The sequence below is a fragment of the Anomaloglossus baeobatrachus genome, chromosome 2 (assembly GCF_048569485.1).
Source record: "Anomaloglossus baeobatrachus isolate aAnoBae1 chromosome 2, aAnoBae1.hap1, whole genome shotgun sequence".
In the NCBI taxonomy this organism is placed as follows: Eukaryota; Metazoa; Chordata; class Amphibia; order Anura; family Aromobatidae; genus Anomaloglossus; species Anomaloglossus baeobatrachus.
Genome location: NC_134354.1, coordinates 691,745,925 through 691,766,197, shown reverse-complemented (window position 1 = coordinate 691,766,197; position 20,273 = coordinate 691,745,925). Strand labels below are relative to the sequence as shown.

At 45.0% G+C, this 20,273-nt stretch overlaps 1 protein-coding gene across 1 annotated transcript in view; it reads left to right on the top strand.

Annotated features, from left to right (window-relative positions):
• ZNF740 (zinc finger protein 740) overlaps nt 1-20,273 on the top strand; it is a 126,563-nt gene that overhangs the window by 77,587 nt on the left and 28,703 nt on the right. The window contains exon 7 of the mRNA XM_075337227.1: nt 1,062-1,138. Coding sequence (XP_075193342.1) covers nt 1,062-1,138 — 77 coding nt within the window. The remainder of the gene's footprint in view (nt 1-1,061; nt 1,139-20,273) is intronic.

The window sequence follows — 20,273 nt, the reverse complement described above, 5'->3', positions numbered from 1 at the left end:
GACAGTGACTGTAAACTTGTCAATTTAGACCGGACAACTCGATTAATGCATCTTATACCAGGTTCACATTAATGTGGACTGCATGTTAAGCTTAGGAAATTCTTCATAGAATTCTGTCTGATGTGGCTATAGACAAATATGAACTAAAAATGTTCTACAAGAGCCTCCTTTGGTAATTTGTGTCTGCAGTCCCTCCAATTAGAAATGTAGTATAGTTCTCCTAATCTAGCCATGTCTCTTACCTCATGTGCAGGGCATCGCAGGACCTTACATATTCATGGTTACGACCACTCATATAGTGACAGTTGCTCGTGATCGTAACCATGAATATCTAAGGTCCTGCAATGCCCTGCACATGGGAGAGCTGCAGGAGCCCGCCTTCACAGGCCCGGTAGCTCCATTCTAACAAATCTCAAGTTTTTGACCGGAGAACTTGGTCTGGTGAAGAACCTACATCTAACGCTATTATGTTTTTGTTTAATGTGGTTTGTCTAAACACAATTGCACATGGTTCTTGGTGGTGGACACAGGCTAGTGGAGAATAGGGACAGTGAGGGTTAGCCACCTGGAGCGGGGGAGGTCCAAAAAAGTACGACACCCTCCGCTGGTAGGAAGGGTCATTGAAGGATCTAGTTTAGCATCTACAAACCCGATACCTACCACTATTCTATTGCCTCTTCCCTCACCCCTTTCTATATTCCATCTAGACCTACTACTCACATCGTCCTCATTGTTTATTGTTGTTTGGAAGACATATGGTGTCTATATTTTCTCATTTTCTAGTCAATAAAGCTAAATTTTTATAGAGGTATTGTATTTGTGGTTCACTCATCTATCATACCTCGTTTTCTCATTTTTTGTGGTTCTTCGTAGCCCTGCACATGAGGTAAGACACGGCTATTTCAGGAGAACTATACTACATTTCTAATTGGAGGTATTTGCTAATATTATTATTACACCTACTACATATTGGGATAGGATCTAGGAGATGTGAACACCCCTTTAAGTTGCTCTTGAGATCCTTTTTGCTGATTCACTATTTTTGCTTTTTTATTTTCTAGGCCTTTTCTCGGACAGACAGACTCCTGAAACATAAGCGGATGTGCCAGGGCTGCCACACCAAAATTGCCGAAACAGAGTATGTGTTGTAGCTTATGGGTGTGTTTGGGCCGTGCTGTAATCTCTACATACAGATTATGTTCTCTTACTCAGGACATAAATATCCTCAGTCCTGGTTTATTTCAGCATCTGAAAATTTAAATTCCGGACAGTCACGGGACTGGTGACAGGATGACTTTTATATAAAACTGACCGCGCTCAGCGCAGAATTGTGCACAGTGAAGTCTCCTCAGAATAGTATGATCCGTATACTATATAAATGTGTATATATAGAAATGTATATCTATGTAGAGCGACTCTTACAGAGAACCACCCATTGTCTATACACTTAGCAAAGCTGTTGAATAGCGGTGACTGACCCCACAAGGTGCTGGTTCTGTCTGAAGCTCCTCTCCAGTTTGGTGGGACACAGGATGACATATTTGTGAACTGCATTACTAGAAATATCTTGATATGTTCCTGCTACTTCTTGGCTCTTCTACCTTTTGTAGCACAGGCTACTGACCCTCCTTTAATGAGAATGTCGTCTATGAACGAACTATTTTTATAATTCACTTTTTTTTTTTTTTTGTAAATAACTTTGCTTTTAGGGTTATACTCATTTCTTTTAAGGAGCGTCCTGCTCCTCTGCCTCTTGGCTTTCTGCTTGCCAGAAGGTGACATGCTCCTGTAGATGGACCGTTCAGGCTGGTGGCCTGGCTATGGCCCGAATTGTGTGCACTCTAGTCATGAGCGACCTGCTCGATAAATGTAACTAGCATTTTGTTGCTCAGGTGTTCGGTACTAGTTTGCAGAGTATAATGGAAGTCAATGGGGAACTTGAACATTTTTACCAGAACATCTTATGGAAAATTGAGTTCCCGATTGACTTCCATTATACTCTGCAGACTAGTACCGAACACCTGAGCATTAAAATGCAAATGTCAGCCTCTTGTCAAGGAAACCGTCCACTGCTGGTAAGCCTCAGCGGTGGCTGGTAACCTAGGTAATGAGCTGTAATCTATAGAACTAAGAATCCCTCTGTTCTTGAGAATGCGGAGGGCTTTTAATAACAGATGATTTTTATTTTTATTATTTTTTTTATTATTGAGTTGAGAGAACCACTTTTTAAGATTTTTTTTTTTTAAATTTTCTATATTACTGTACATAAACTAAAAATCACGCTGATTTACTGATCCTGGAGATTCATGTTAAAAAAGGAAGGTAAAAATATGTTCATTAATGTGGACTTTTAGCAGATTTTGCACTGAAATCCACATAGAGACTTCACATATAATCAACAGCAATTTCAGCAGAAATTCACACTGTTCATACAGCATGTTTCTCCAACTTGCTTTTAAAAAAAGTGATCATGGATTTCTCATGGAATCTGCTCGAAATATTACTTGCAGTGACAAGGCTTGAAAAAAACAACTTAAAGGGAACCTGTCAGGGGCAATACGCATCCAGACCCACGAGCAGTTCTGGGTGTATATTGCTAATCCCTGCCTAACTGTCCCTGTATCTAGTAGCCTAGATAAAGAGATCTTTAGAAAAAGTATTTCTAAAGATCCTTTATGATATGCTAATGAGGCCAGGGACTAGTCGCAAAGGGCGTTCTAACATGCCATTCAATACCCAGCGTCATCGGCAGTGATGCGCGTACCTGTGTCCATTGTCACCACGTCAGACGCCGGATTTAGGGTCAGGGCACATGATCAGAATGCCGGGCGCTTCCAGTCATGTGCATTAGACTTCTCAGAAGCCGGCAAGTGTACACCTGGCTTCATAGTGCGCATAACCGGAAGTGCCCGGCATTCTGATCATGTGCCCTGACCCTAAACCCGGCATCTAAGGCCGATGACCATGGACACAGGTACGCGCATCACCCTTGATGATGCTGGGCAGTGGGCATTGAAGTGGATATTAGCAAGCCTCTGTTGGTGTGCTAATATGCCAACAGGGCGGAATAGTCAGGGGAAGTAACGCCCTTGGGACTAGTCCCCTTGCTCATTAGCATATGGTAAAAGATCTTAAAGAGATCTTTAGAAAAAGTATTTTTAATCTATGCTAGTGTATACAGGGACGTTTAGGCAGGGATTAGCAATATGCACCCAGAATTGATCGTGGTTCTGGGTGCATATTGGACCTGACAGGTTCACTTTAAAATACCACAAGAGAACTGAAAACCGCATGGAAAAAAAAAATGCACGGATTTCTCTTGAAAACGTCTGATTTTTTTTTTTTTTTTTTCCACCTCAAAAAAATAAGTAAATTGCAAACTTATCTTTACTCCTTTTATTATAAAGCTGGAGTCCGATAACATAGGATCTGTTTGTCCCAATAGTCACAGCTCACCTCCTCCCCTCCCAGCACAGGGCATGTCTGCAACACATAAAAGCAAATAACTTGACTACAGAGTCCAGCATCGATGTGGCTGCTGTAAAGCAATCCTGAGTGCTAAGGTATGAGCTGTAGTTTAGGTAAGATGGCCACCTCCAGTACATGTGCAAAAAATACAAGAACAAATTCTTCAATGAGAACATATTTTTTGGTGATACATCCTCTTTAACCCTTTCTGACAAGATGGAAGTGGGGGGGGGGGTATGGAGGAAGTTCAGGGGGTGAACCCGCCCCATTGACAGGTAATGGCTGTGTATTACAGCCAGAACCTTGCTCTAAAATTCTTGGGTGGAGCGGATTTAACATTCCCTGGCATAGAGGTGCGCCGTTTTAAGGTCCAGTGATTGCAGGTCACCGATGGGTTGCTATGACAGGAGGGGGTCTTCTGAAGACCCCTGTGCTTGTCATAGCAGTGATCCTTTGAAACCTGTCCGGTCGGGCTTCAAAGGAGAAAAGTGATTTCTGCTATATACAGCAATGCTATGGCACTGCTGTAGCACAAGCAATCAGTTGATCACAGCTTCAAGTCCCCTAAAAAGACTATTAAAAATAGTGGAAGTCAAAACAAGGTTTTAAAAAAAAAAAAAAAAAAAAATGGGGGGAAAAAAAATTCAAATCATGACCCTTTTTTTGCGCCGTAAAAAAAAAAAAATACACGTGCTATCGCCACATTTAGAAAAGTCCAGTAATAAATAAAAATGTAAAAGTAATTAACCCGGTTAGTAATCAAAAAAATTCAAGAACATCAAAACTAAAGGTATGTTTTTTTTTTTTTGTTTTTGTTTGTCACCACAATACCACAGAAAATGCTGATCAAAACATAGCCACTCAAAATGGTATCAATAAAACCTAGTCTCACATGACGAAAAGTAAGCCATCACACAGCACTATCGACTGAAAAAATGAAGACGTCACTGATCCCTGAAAATGGCGACTCACACAATTCAGTCGATCTTTCACAATTTTTCATCAATGCGCCCGGGAGTTACATAAGGAGTTACCAAGATAACAGTTTCCTCCAGGGCCAGAGCCCTACCATGGTTGGTTTCATTTAAGTGAATTGAGTTGCAATACTGTACCCAGTTCGCAGACAAGTGTAGCTATTTATTTTCCCCCCCCCCCCCCCCCCCACCCCCCACCTCCCCAGAGAAAGTAGCCATGTTTTTTTTAAATCCTGTGCAATCCCTTTGATCAGACAGGCCAGAACCCAGTGCTTAACCTTTCTCGCTGCACAGGGTGTACTGATAGCGATGGCGGAAATTCTCTTGTGGTCACCTATTTTAACTACCGGAATATTCTTTGCACCGTTTCCGCGTCCGTTCCGGTCCCTACTAACCTTATGTCACTGCACTACCCGCCGTTTATTGTTAATGTTTTGTATTTTTATAAGAATTTTGTTGTAGAGAAACAGTTACAATTAATAGTTTTGCTTTTTTTTTCTTTTCTGTCTGAACATTTCAATATTTTTTTTTTGTTTTTTTTTTTATAGCACTAGGCAACAGAATCATAAGGCCTATAAATTGTTCCGTGTGTGAGTTTCTGGTCGCAGATCGTCCTCCACATTTCTTTCATTTTGAGGCTGATCCTTCAGTTTCCTGAAATTTCGGAATATTTGTACTTTTTAACTTCTAGTGACCAATGTGGCACTTTTTCCAGGGCTGATTTTTCTTTAGTTACGGTGAGCAAAAGACCGTTTCCGGTTGATGCTTTGGTTCCATCCCTCAATGGGAGTTTTTTCTGAAAATCTAAGCTGTTGCAAAATGCTACTGGAAAATGAAAATGAGCAGTGTTGTGTCTTTTACCAGACTGAACACTAGATGTCACTTCATTTAATGCTGCCAATTAATAATAATAATTAATAATAAAATAATTCTGAGAATTAATGTTGGATATTGCCGGCGTTATTCATTCAGTGCATTGTGCAGCCTTCTGTGAAAGGTTAGGCTGCTTTCACACATCCGGTTTTTGCTGAGAGGCACAATACGGCGCTCTGCAAAAAAACGCAACCGTTTTTTTTTGCCGCCGTTTGTTTTTCCCGCATAGACTTGCATTAGCGCTGTATTGTGCCGCATGGCCTTGCGGTGCGTCCATTTTTTGCCGGATGCGGCATATTTAGCCCATGCGGCGGCCAGATGGAACGTTGCCTGGCACGTTTTTTGGTGCGGCGAAAAAAACGCATTGCGCCGTATCCAATTTACAATGCAAGCCTATGGACTCTGGATGCGGCGTCCTGCGGCAAAAAACCGCATCCGGCCGCCGGATGCGTTTTTTTTGCACTGCGCATGCTCCGTATCAAGCTGTATCCATCAAAAAACGGACGGGCCGCATGGAAAAATGTTTGCAACTGATCCGTTTATTTTCGCCGCATCCGTTGCATAGGTTTTTGAGCTGGATTTAGCCGCACTGCAAAAACCGGATGTGTGAAAGCAGCCTTACCTTTTGTGTTAGGACACTTTCCGGAATAGATGGCTTTTTCTTCAGCGCTCTATTGGGAGACCCAGATGATTGGGGTATAGCTACTGCCCTCTGGAGGCCACACAAAGCACTACATCAAAAGTGCAAGGCCCCTCCCCCTCTGGCTATACCCCCCCGTGATATCACGGGTTCTCCAGTTTTAGCTTTGTGTGCGAAGGAGGTCAGACATCCACGCATAGCTCCACAGATTTTAGTCAGCAGTAGCTGCTGACTATTTCGGATGGAAGAAAAGAGGACACATATAGTGTCCCCAGCATGCTCCCTTCTCACCCCTGGATGGTGTTGTAAGGTTGAGGTACCTATTGCTGGTACGGAGGCTGGAGCCCACATGCTGCTTTCCTTCCACATCCCCCTGAGGGGCTCTGTGGAAGTGGGATCCTGCCGGCCTCAAAGCTCTGACGCCGGGCTCCATCCACAGACCCATTTGAACCTGCTGGATACGGAGCTGGAGTACCGTTCAGGGACATGGCCCTGCACCATTACAGGTACTCTGTGTCCCCGTACACACAGGCACAGCACACTCCAGACTTGCTGGGTGTGCTAGTGCGCCGGGGACAGTAAAGGGTTACAGTCACTGCAGCTTTGCTGAGTGACTTTGTGTTTTGGGAACTACCGCGCCGGACGCTCCGGGAGCGGCGGCGCGGCTGGGACTTGTAGTTCGCCGGGGACTGGGCGCCGACCGCGCTTTTACGGCGGCGGCGCTTATAACTCCAGTCCCCGGCTTCTGCGGCCTAGTGCCGCTTCGTTCCCGCCCCCTCCCTGTCACTCAGGGAAGGGGACAGGCGCTGAGCAATCAGCAGCGCCGAGGGCTGGAGCCTTTTTACATGCTCCAGCCCTCTCACTGCACACTGTCGGACGCCGGATTCCCGCTCTGCCTTGGGGCACGCCCACGGCCCGCCCCTCCTCACACGAGCTGGGGAAGAAGCCGGCAGCCATTACTGCAGAGCTCGGACTTTCGGCTCCAAGGCAGGACGGTGGCGATCATACACCCGCTTATAGGCGGGCGGTAAGAGGCACACATAGTGCTGAAAACTGCAGTGTATACATGTGTGGTTTTTAACTACATAGGTCGCTATATGCCCGCTGGGGGAGCGACTCATCAGCAGCAGGAAAGCAGGTGTGCTAAGGCACAGGCTTTCTAGGCTGCTTGTTTTACACGACTGAGGTGTTCATTTGTGTTTATGCTGATATGCTGCTATACATTGCACTGTACAGTCGCTAGTCTTAGCTATATTCTTCTGGAATGGCTAGACTACAGCAGCAGAAAACCAAGGGTGCTGGGGCACAGGTTTTTTTCTATGCTGCTTGTATTGCATGGGCTGCAGTGTGCATTTGTACTTGTGCTTGTATGCTATACATTGCACTGTATGGTCACTCTTCTGGGCTATATTCCCCTAGATGACCAGTCTACAGCAGCAGAAGAGCAGAGGTGCCAGGGCACAGGCTTCTATGCTGCTTGGATTGCATGTGCTGCAGTGTTCATTTGTACTTGTGCTTGTATGCTATACATTGCACTGTAGGGTCACTCTTCTGGGCTATATTCCCCTAGATGACTAGTATACAGCAGCAGAAGAGCAGGGGTGCCAGGGCACAGGCTTCTATGCTGCTTGTATTGCTTGTGCTGCAGTGGTCATTTGTACTTTATGCCTGTATGCTATACATTGCAATGTACGGTCACTAATCTTGGCTATATACTTCTAGATAGCTAGTCGGCAGCGGCAAAAAAGCAACACAGATTTCAGTGCTGTTTTTACTACATGGGATGCTGTTCATGACACCGTCCCATTGTGTGCATGCTCCCCTGTAGGTCTGCCGGGGTCTCTAGCACTTCGTCTGCCGGGGCTCTACTAGTTGGGGCCAAAGAAACCTCCTGTCAACCCTGTCCATGGACAGGGACGGAGTAGTCATAATATAGAGACTTGCACCCATGGGCAATCTACTTGACCAAAAGGCAGTTCTTCAGGGCTTTGATACTGACATCGCTCTCAATCCGGATACACCGGGTGGTAACGTCATACGGAATGATCCTATACCGTCCATCAATGGAAGGTTGGATCTTTCTCCCTCAGCTCCCCCAGTGGAGATAGGAGACGAACAGGAGAAGTTCCTTTTCAGTGTCTCACGCAGATATTGAGTATTTTTCTGGCCACGCTGACTTCAGAGAAGCGGTCCAGGAACACCACGCTTACCAGATAAGCGTCTTCTCCAAACGTTTTTAGGATACACGTTATCCCTTTTTTCCCCTGACGTGGTCAGCGCTGGACCCAGGGTCCAAAGGTGGATTCTCCAATCTCCAGGCTTGCATATGGAGATGGGGCTTCACTTCAAGATGCCATTCACAGACAGATGGACTCTGGTTGAAATCTGTCTAGGAGGCTATCGGCGTGTCGGTTGCTCCGGCATCCACAGCCGTATTGGCAACCTAACCTTTTCTGCTGTTCTTGCGCAGCTGACCTTGAGCAGGGACATCTGTACGCAATGTCTGCACTGCGACTTACCCTGTTAATACTGTCCTAAAAGTACAGTCGAGGTTTCGGTCCTTCCCAAGCTCCGGCAGGTCCCAATTGTCCTCGTGCAAAAGGGCTACAAAACCTCAGACGGGCTCAGATTCCGGCCGGGCTCAATCTCGCCCAAGGAAGGCAGTCGGAGGAACCGCTACCAAGGCGGTCTCCTCAGGACTCTCAGCTCTTTTTCTCTCTCTCCGCATCCGCGGTTGATGGCAGACTCCCCCGCCTTTGGCGACATTTAGCTGCCACAGGTCACTGACTGGTGGGTGACGGACATTGTGCTCACGTGCACAGGACAGTGTTCTGTTCTCGTCCTCCGACTCCATTCTTCAGAACGGCCCCACCTCTCCACCGAGCAGATGCCCTGCTGCAGGCGGTGGACGCTCTAAGAGCAGAAGGAGTGGTGATCCCTGGCCCCCCTCAGGAACGAGGGCGAGGGTTTGTACTCCAATCTCTTTGTGGCTCCAAAAATGGACGGTCCCTTCCGTCCTGTTCTGGTTCTGAAACTGCTCAACGAGCATGCGAACGCCAGGCGGTTCCGGATGGGATTCCTCCGATCCGTCATTGCCTCAATGTCTCGAGGAGACTTCCTTGCCTCAGCAGACATCAAAGATGCCTATCTCCACGTGCCAATTGCTACGGAGCACCAACGTTTTCTACGTTTTGTGATAGGAGACGAACATCTTCTGTTCGTAGCTCTGCCATTCAGTCTGGCGACAGCCCCACGGGTGGGCACCAAGGTCATGGCAGCAGTGGTAGCAGTCTTGCACTCTCACGGACACCCGGTGATTCCGTACTTGGACGAACTACTCGTCAAAGCAACCTCCCTCGAGGCATGCCAACGCAGCCTGAATGTTACGCTGGAGACTCTCCAGACTTTCGAGTGGATCATCAATTTGGCAAGGTCAAATCTGTCCCCGACTCAATCACTAACGTATCTCGGCATGGAGTTTCATACTCTATCAGCCATAGTGAAGCTTCCGCTGAACCAGCAGCGTTCACTGCGGACAGAGGTGCAGTCTCTCCTTCAAGGCCAGTCGCACCCCTTAAGGCGCCTCATGCACTTCCTAAGGAAGATGGTGGCAGCCATCGAGGCAGTTCTCTTTGCGCAGTTTCATCTGCACCAACGGCAATGGGACATTCTCCGACAATGGGATGGGCAGTCAGCCTCCCTGGACGGGAAGTCTCCCTTTCCCTGACGGCCGAGGACTCTCTGCAATAGTGGCTTATTCCCACCTCATTGCCATAGCCCCCATCCTGGGCAGTGGTCACGACAGATACGAGTCTGTCAGAGTGGGGAGCAGTTTGTCTCCGCCACATGGCTCAGGGGACGTGGACTCAGCAGGAGTCCACCCTTCAGTTCGATGTGCTGGAAATCGGGGCAGGGTATCTTACCCTATTAGCTTTCCAAAAGTGGCTAGAAGGGAGCAGATCCGAATCCAGTCGGACATCTCCACGGCGGTGGCATACATCAACCACCAAGGAGGGACACGCAGTCAGCAGCCTTCCAGGAAGTCCGGCGAATCCTCATGTGGGTGGAGGACACAGCATCCACCATATCCGCAGTTCACATCCCGGGCGTAGAAAACTGGGAAGCAGACTTCCTCAGTCGCCAGGGCATGGACGCGGGGGAATGGTCCCTTCACCCGGACGTGTTTCAGGAAATCTGTTGCCGCTGGGGGGGGGCCGGACGTCGACCTAATGGCGTCTCGGCACACCAACAAGGTCCCGGCATTTATGGCACGATCGCGCGATCACAGAGCTCTGGCGGCAGACGCCTTAGTGCAAGATTGGTCGCAGTTCCGGCTCACATATGTGTTTCCACCTCTGGCACTCTTGCCCAGAGTACTGCGCAAAAATCAGATCCGATTGCAGCCGCGTCATACTCGTCACACCAGACTGGCCGAGGAGATCGTGGTACCCGGATCTGTGGCATCTCACGGTCGGCAGACCGGGGTCACTACCAGACCGACCAGACTTACTGTCTCAATGGCCGTTTTTTCTCCATCGGAATTCTGCGGCCCTGAACCTGACTGTGTGGCTTGTGTGTCCTGGATCCTAGCGTCTTCAGGATTATCCCAAGGGGTCGTTGCCACCATGAGACAGGCTAGGAAGCCCACGTCTGCTAAGATCTACCACAGAACGTGGAAGATTTTCTTAATCTGGTGCTCTACTCAGGGAGTGTCTCCCTGGTCATTTGCATTGCCTATCTTTCTTTCCTTCCTACAATAGGAGTGAGAAAAGGGCTTGTCGCTAGACTCCCTCAAAGGGCAAGTCTCAGCACTATCCGTGTTTTTTCAGAAGCGTCTAGCACGTCTTTCTAAGGTGCGCACGTTCCCGCAGGGGGTTTGTCATATCGTACTCCCGTACAAGCGGCCGTTGGATCCATGGGATCTGAACAGGGTTCTAGTTGCTCTCCAGAAGCCGCCTTTCGAGCCTCTGAAGGAAGTTTCCTTTTCTCGCCTGTCACAGAAGGTGGCGTTTCTCGTTGCGATCACATCGCTTCGGCGAGTGTCTGAGCTGGCAGCTCTGTCATCCAAGGCTCCCTTCCTGGTGTTTCACCAGGACAAGGTAGTGCTGCGCATCATTCCGGAGTTTCTCCCTAAGGTAGTATCCTCGTTTCATCTTAATCAGGATATCTCCTTACCGTCCTTTTGCACTCATCCGGTTCACCGGTATGAGAATGATTTACGTTTGCTAGATCTGGTGAGAGCACTCAGAATCTACATTTCACGCACGGCGCCCGTACGCCGTTCCGATGCCCTTGTCGCTGGTACGCGCAAGAGGTTGCAGGTTTCTAAAGCCACCCTGGCTCGATGGATCAAAGAACCAATTCTGGAAGCCTACCGTTTTGCAGGGCTTCCGGTTCTTTCAGGGCTGAAAGCCCATTCAACCAGAGCCGTGAGTGCGTCCTGGGCGCTACGACACCAGGCTTCGGCTCAACAGGTGTGTCAGGCAGCTACCTGGTCGAGGCTGCACACTTTCACCAAACATTATCAGGTGCATACCTATGCTTCGGCGGATGCCAGCTTAGGTAGAAGAGTCCTGCAGGCGGCAGTGACATCCCCGTAGGGGAGGGCTGTTTTTGCAGCTCTAACATGAGGTATCTCTTTACCCACCCAGGGACAGCTTTTGGACGTCCCAATCGTCTGGGTCTCCCAATAGAGCGCTGAAGAAGAAGGGAATTTTGTTACTTACCGTAAATTCCTTTTCTTCTAGCTCTTATTGGGAGACCCAGCACCCGCCCTGTTGTCCTTCGGGATTTCTTGGTTGTTTGCGGGTACACATGTTGTTCATGTTGAACGGTTTTTCAGTTCTCCGATGTTATTCGGAGTTAATTTGTTTAAACCAGTTATTGGCTTCCTCCTTCTTGCTTTGGCACTAAAACTGGAGAACCCGTGATATCACGGGGGGGGTATAGCCAGAGGGGGAGGGGCCTTGCACTTTTGATGTAGTGCTTTGTGTGGCCTCCAGAGGGCAGTAGCTATACCCCAATCGTCTGGGTCTCCCAATAAGAGCTAGAAGAAAAGGAATTTACGGTAAGTAACAAAATTCCCTTCTTTTTTATACTACTGTATAAACTGATCATTGAAGTTTGAGATATTAATTTTTCTTATTTTTTCAGTTAATGTTCTGCTAAATCCAAGGCCTCCATAGTAACTGAGCACATCTTATTTTTCTACTTAAAGGGGTTGCCCTACCATTAAATATATTGTATAGATAATAAAAAAATAACAGTTATATGCTACAAAGTGCTCATTCACCTAGCATGGTGATTCCCCGCAAATGGCAGAGCACCATATATTGTTTGTTCCGATAAGCAGGACAGAAAGTGAAATATAATAATTACAATACTGTGGTAAGCTTTTATGGTTTAAAAATAGAAGTCTTAAAGGGAATCTGTCACATTTTTTTTTTTGCTATGTAATCTGAGAGCAGCATGATGGAGGGGCAGATATCCTGATTCCAGTCATGTATCAATTAATGGACTGCTTGATGGAATTTTTAATAAAATGCCTGTTTTCTCTGCTGTAGATGCAGCTGTGTATAACCCCAATGGCAGCTTTCTGTGTACACTGTATATTGTCAGCGAGCTGCCAATCTGCGGTGGGGGCGGGGTTACACAGATTAGCTCGACTGCCTGGCATGCAACACCTAGTCCTGCAGTGATAATCGTCTGTTTAAAACTACAGTAAGAGCTGAGCAAGTAACACACACCTGGAATCGGGGTCTCTGCCCCGTTTACATAGCAAAAACCTGCTGAAAGATTTCCTTTAATAGTTTATTTTTTTATCAATAAATAAAACACAAAGTGAACAAAAGAGAAATTTCCATCAAATCATCTTTTGGTGTGACCGACCATTGTTTTCAGAACTCTGCAAGGAGGTTGTTCCAAAACTCTTAGGTAACTGACCACAGATCTTCTGTCTGTTCATGTGATCCCAGACAGACTTGATGTTGATCAGGGCTGTGGGGCCCATATCGTCACCTCTGGGACTCTTTGTTCTTCTTTACGCTGAAGATAGTTCTTAAAGGAGTTGGCAACTACTTGAGTCCCTCTCATGTGTATGCCATAGAAGAGCTCTTATGTAAAAACCTTGCTTTCCCAAATCCTTCTGTAGCCGGAGCCGGTCCCATAATCTCTGGCTGACAGTTGTTACTTCCTGGGATGTCACATCAAAAAAGGTCCATGGAGCCTCTGTTAGGAGTCTCGACACAGAAATAGCCAGATATCCCTCCGGGAAGGACCTAGCCAAGGAGTGGCTCTTTTTAGGAGACCATCATATTAAGTGGCCCTTTTAGTCAATATCCAACTCTTTTTGACGAGTTTAAAGATATGACCAGGGAAATACCAAGGCCAGGTATCCATCCATAGACAGCTGTTTTGTTTTGTTGATCTACTAGGCATTGCTCCCACCTAGCCAGAATCCTACTCCACACTGATGAGGGGCAACACCCCGAAACAGCTGTCTGTGGATGGATACCTGGCCTTGGTATTTCCCTTGTCATATCTTTAAACTTGTCAAAGTGTTGGATATTGACTAAAAGGGCCACTTAATATGGTGGTCTCCTAAAAAGAGCCACTCCTTGGCTAGGTCCTTCCCGGAGGGATATCTGGCTAGTTTCTGTGTCGAGACTCCTAACAGAGGCTTCATGGACCTTTTTTGATTTGCATACTTCCCAGGGGGCAATGCACCTAGGATTTCACTGTTTTGAGCACCTTTGTTGGCTTCTGGCAGTGTTTTTTCTGGCTGGTCTCCCCGAGATCAGTGATTGTTTTGTCTTGTGGGATGTCATCAACATTTTTCCTGAGATCCGGTCTCTTGAAATTGACAGGTGAACATGGCTCCCGCGGATGAGCAAGGCTCCCTTCAGCAGAGCCCACACTGCTCCTGCTCCGCACCGTGTGTAATGTATGTACACCCTGCTGAAGTCCCTGTATGTAATGTAAATGTTCAAACCTCTCCCCATCCATCAGTCAGTGAGGGATGATCTTCACCAGGGCTGCTGTTCGGGTGGTTTGTGCATTACCTCTATTCTCAGTTACCAGTGTCTTGTACAGGAGATTGTGTTGATGCGGTGTCCTGACTCTGAGGGAGAAATGCGTGGGGCTTAAATGGCGTTACGGGGTGGGCTCACTTCTGGATGGCAGCTCAACACAAGGGCTGATGAAAAAAGTAGTCCGAGAGGAGCAGAGGGTCTGGAAGAGGAAGCGATGGCTCTGAGAGCAGAGCTGGTGTTTTTTTTTTGTTTTTTTTTTTTTTTACTTTCCTCCGTTAATGAGAACAGGGTAGTACCCGCTGCACTGTGAGTATCTTTCAGATATTTGTAGACCACTATTAAGTCTCATCTCAGCCTTCTTTTTTGACACCAATGAGGACACCTTTAACCCCTTTGCAACCTTGGATGTACCAGTACGTCTAAGGCTGTGTCTGTTCATTTAATGCAGGCTCCCGTGACAAGCCTGCATCTTTCCTCGCACATCTGCTGATCTGATAACATCTAATGTTAACAGCGGGATTTAACGCACTTCGCCCGGTAACACGTCATTCCCCACCCCTCCTACCATCTTCATCTGATCCTGAACCTCCGACCATCAGCAGCCACATGATGCATCACTGTTGTTAGCAGACAATCATGTATTGTATCTCTCCAGTCTTTCAGCAAACAAACTGCCTTATTTTACAGCCAGATTTTAAAGGGAATTTGTCACCAGGTTTTTGCCATCTAATCTGGAGTAGCATAATGTAGGGGTAGAGATCCTGATTCCAGCGATGTGTCACTTACTAGGCTGCTCACTGTTTAATCAGTAGTAATTATCATTAGAGAACTACTTGGCGTGCTGCAGGTAGTCCAGCATATTCATGAGCTCTGTATAACTGCTAGATCTGCAGCAGAGAAAAAAGTATTTATTCAGCCACCAAGTGTGCAAGTTCTCACACTTAAAAAGATGAGACCTGTGATTGACATCATAGCTAGACCACAACTATGAGCGACAAAATGAGAAAACAAATCCTGAAAATCACCTTGTCTGATTTTGGCAAGGTTATTTTTTGCAAATTATGGTGTAAAATAAGTATTTAGTCATCTAAAAACATGCAACTTTTCTGGCTCACAGACCTGTAACTTCTTGCTTAAGAGGCTCCTCTGTCCTCCACTCATTACCTGTAGTAATCGCAACTATTTGACCTTATCAGTATAAAAGACGCCTGTCTACAACCTCAAACAGTCACACTCCAAACTCCACTATGGTGAAGACCAACGATCTGTCGAAGGACACCAGAAACCAAATTGTAGCCCTGCACCAGGCTGGGAAGACTGAATCTGCAATAGGCAAGCAGCTTGGTGTGATGAAATAAACTGTGGGAGCAATAATAAGAAAATGGAAGACATATAAGACCACTGATAATCTCCTTCGATCTAGGGCTCTCCACGCAAGAGCTCACCCCATGGGGTCAAAATGATCACAACAATGTGAGCAAAAATCCTAGAACCACATGGGGGGACCTAGTGAATGACCTGCATAGAGCTGGGACCACCATAACAAAGGCTATCCTCAGTAACACACTATGCCGCCAGGGACTCAGATCCTGCAGTGCCAGACGTGTTCCCCTGCTTAAGCCAGGACATGTCCGGGCCCATCTGAAGTTTGCTAGAGAGCATTTAGATTATCCAGAAGAGTATTGGGAGAATGTCATATAGTCTGATGAAACCAAAGTTGAACTGTTTGGTAGAAACTCGTCGTGTTTGGAGGAGACAGAATGCTGAGTTGCAACCAAAGAACACCATGCCCACTGTGAGGCATGCGGGTAGCAACATCATGCTTTGGAGCTGTTTCTCTGCAAAGGGACAATTTGCAAAAAAAAAAAAAATCTTGCCAAACCAGACAAGTGATTCTCTGGATTTGTTTTCTCATGTTGTCTCTCATAGTTGTGGTTTACCTATGATGTCAATTACAGGCCTCTCTCATCTTTTTAAGTGGGAGAACTTGCACAATTGGTGGCTGACTAAATACTTTTTTTTTCCCCACTGTATGATTGTTTGGCTGCAATTCTTCCATGAAGACCACTTCTTGACAGACCTCATGGAACAATAGATAGGAATACCTGGGTTCCTCTAATTGCAGCCTTTTCTGAGGTGATGGCACGGCTGGACCTCTTCTGGTTGTGAATGCAAAGTAAGGATGATTGCTTTGTTTTTATCCTGCGTTGTTTCCTTGGCTCTTCACTGCATCTACAGTCTTCAGCGTTGAAAATGTCTTGGTGCTTCTTAAAAAGAGCTTGAACAATTCATTTTGAAACCCTAGTCTTGAAATCGTTACCTGGGAGAAAGCTTGCTGATGCAGTATAACGTCCCTGTATCTTGTCGCTGTGCTCAGTCTTGCTATGGTTATGCCCTGTGACATGAAACTTTTTCACATTATCATAGCTTGTTTGTTTCAGTAACAAATAAAAATGATCATTTTTACCTGTTTCGTATATTTTGGTTATTCATGCACCTGACTATAATCCTACAACATCCTTGACTTTGTACCTAGAATTGATATTATTTTGAAGGTACATGGCGGTCACACCAAACATTATTGATTTAGATTTCTCTTTTGTTCGTTCACGTCACATTTCATTAATTTGATTAAAACAAACTATTAACACTTCTAACTTTAAAAGCATTCTTACTTTGCCGCATTTTTTCAACACCCGCCTAAAACTTTTGTGCAGTACTTATATATATACAGTACAGACCAAACGTTTGGACACATCTTCTCATTCAAAGAGTTTTCTTTATTTTCAGGACTCTGAAAATTGTAGATTCACATTGAAGGCATCAAAACTATGAATTAAAACATGTGGAATAAAATACTTAAAGTGTGAAACAACTGAAAATATGTCTTATATTCTAGGTTCTTCAAAGTAGCCACCTTTTGCTTTGATTACTGCTTTGCACACTCTTGGCATTCTCTTGATGATCTTCAAGAGGTAGTCACCGGAAATGGTTTTCCAACAGTCTTGAAGGAGTTCCCAGAAATGCTTAGCACTTGTTGGCCCTTTTGCCTTCACTCTGCGGTCCAGCTCACCCCAAACCATCTCGATTGGGTTCAGGTCTGGTGACTGTGGAGGCCAGGTCATCTGGTGTAGCACCCCATTACTCACCTTCGTAGTCAAATAGCCCTTACACAGCCTGGAGGTGTGTTTGGGGTCATTGTCCTGTTGAAAATTAAATGATGGTCTAACTAAATGCAAACCGGATGGATTAGCATGCCGCTGCAAGATGCTGTGGTAGCCATTCTGGTTCAGTATGCCTTCAATTTTGAATAAATCCACAACAGTGTCACCAGCAAAGCACCCCCACACCATCACACCTCCTCCTCAATGCTTCACGGTGGGAACCAGGCATGTAGAGTCCATCCGTTCACCTTTTCTACAAAGACAAGGTGGTTGTATCCAAAGATCTCAAATTTGGACTCATCAGACCAAAGCACAGATTTCCACTGGTCTAATGTTCATTCCTTGTGTTCTTTAGCCCAAACAAGTCTCTTCTGCTTCTTGCCTGTCCTTAGCAGTGGTTTCCTAGCCGCTATTTTACCATGAAGACCTGCTGCTCAAAGTCTCCTCTTAACAGTTGTTCTAGATATGAGAAGGTGTGTCCAAACCTTTGGTCTGTACTGTGTATATATAATCATTTATTACACCGGTGATTTGCTTTGTGCCCTGCTCTGCAGCAGTAGCATTTCAGTACAGGTAAGACTCCTCCGCTCTTTGGGGAGTGGGGTATGATGGAACTATTTATACTGCTGCCAGAGGGGGGAGGACAGTGATATTTTCCCTAGGCCACCCCCTGCAGCATAGATTTACGTTCATTGCGTCCAGCTGTTCTATGTTTTTATACATTATTACTAAAGAACATAATTTTTGTATTATAATTTAGTAATTAGCATTATGAATCATTGTTTTATTTTTATTTTATTTTTTTTAGCTTACATACTACTGGTATACAGTATCTTGTAAAAGTCATCTCCAGCCATATCTTTTCAGAAACTGTTTTTTTTTTTTTTGTTTTTCTAGGCTAGTCGTAGGTAATTTTTTTTGGTTTATATACCTGCTAGATGTACACTGTGTTCCAAATTATTATGCAAAAAGAGTTTTGGAGTGATAAGATTAGAAATTTTTTGTTTGTCATTTAAACTCATTGCTGGTGATGTGTGTCAGGGCTCTTTATATCACTGAAAGCAATTGCAGATTCCTGTACACATTAGTTTGGCAGGTGTGTCCAAATATAGGCAAGACTACTGAAGAAGGCTGTTCCACATTATTAAGCAGCCTACATTTTTTGCCAAAATGGGAAAGATAAAGGATGTGTCGGCTGCTGAGAAGCAACAAATTGTGGAGTATTTAGGTCAAGGCATGACTACAATCAACATGGCCAAGACACTTCATCGTGATTATTGCACAATCAAGAAGTATGTAGCTGATTCACAGCAAACACGTGTGCGTGCTGATAAGGAGAGATTGAGGACTCTTTCCAACAGGCAATTGCGTGAGGTTAAAAGAGCAGCTGCTACAATGCCTTGTCATAGCAGCAAACAAGTTTTTGAAGCTGCTGGTGCCTCCCAACGTCCCCCGAACAACAAGATGCATTGTCCTTCAGAGGTTTGCAGCTGTGCGTAAGCCATCCTGTCGACCGACTCCAGTGGGCCAAACGATACATGAAGACTGACTTCCAAACTGTTTTGTTCACCGATGAGTGCCGTGCAACGCTCGATGGTCCAGATGGATGGAGTGGAGGATGGCTGGTTGATGGACACCCCATGAAAACATGGCTAAGGCGCTAACAAGCAGGAGGTGGAGTAATGTTTTGGGCTGGAATCATGGGGAGAGAGATTGTTGGCCCCTTTAGGATCCCTGAAGTGGTAAAGATTAACTCCATAATCTATGTGGAGTTTCTAAAACAGCACTTCCTGCCATGGTTCAGGAGGAAGAACCGTGCATTCTGCAGCAAGATCATTTTCATGCATGATAATGCACTGTCTCATGCTGCAAATAACACATCTGAATCTCTGTCTGCTATGAGCATAAAAGAGGACAAACTTATGGTGTGGCCACCATCTTCCCCTGACCTCAACCCCATTGAGAACCTCTGGAGCATCATCAAAAGGAGTGTCTATGTTGGCGGGAGGCAGTTCATATCTAAGCAACAGCTCTGGGAGGGTATTCTGTCCACATGCAAAACAATTGAAGCACAAAACATCCAAAAACTGACAAATTCAGTGAACGACAGAGTTCAGAAGCTTCTTTTGAACAAGGGTTCCTATGTGCAAATGTAACATCATCTAGAATTAAGTTTTGACTTAACTGTTTGATTTAATTTTGTAATAAGCTAATAATGCTTATAATTTCACAATTGACCATATTGTTTTTCAAAATTAAAATAAAAAGGTTGAAAACTCTGCTGTGCATAATAATTTGGAACATGCATTTTGAGTGTTTATTATTTTTAAAAATATACTGTTTTCATAGGCAGTTTGATCAAAAACATTTCAATTATACTCGAATAGTAGATGACTGGAAAATAACTGACTGCAATTCATAAAATTTAATTTAGGAAAATATGAAAAAATATTTTTTGCATAATTTGGAACAGTGTATTTTACTTTACACTTCATTCTATCCATTAAAACCTGTAAATATTGTTACAAATTATCAAAAGGTTAAACAAATGTGTAAAAATATTTTTTTTTTTTTTCTTTTTCAAGTGTGATTTACCTACACCAAATTCTAAACCTTCACCAAATTGTAGATGCTGCTAAACTATTTAAATATATGAATGACCTTTTTGGCCAACGCGTGCCCACGTTGCTTTTTTTTTTCAGCAACATAAAGCATAAAAAGGAAAAAAAGCTGCTTTTTTTCCTGCGAAAACATGCTTTATCTGAGAGAAAAATGCAGAAACAATTGACATGTTCTTTTTTTCAGTAACAAAACAAAAAAAAAAAGCAAGGAAAAAAAAGAAGCAACAAGGGTACAGCAAGTCACGGTTCTCAGACACTGCTGGGATGATTTTTCATTGCTTTTGATTAAAAAAAAAAAACATGAAAAAAGCCCTGCGGGCACAAGGCCTTTAGGCTATGTTCACACTTGTCTATAAATATAAGCTACTGAATCGACTTCAAAGATAACCTTTCATAAGATGTCGTCCTTCTAAACCACTGCCACCAATATCTGTTCCCAAACATTTAGAAGAAGCTAGAACTCCCATGCCATATACTAATTGGCATACACAAGGCCACTGAAT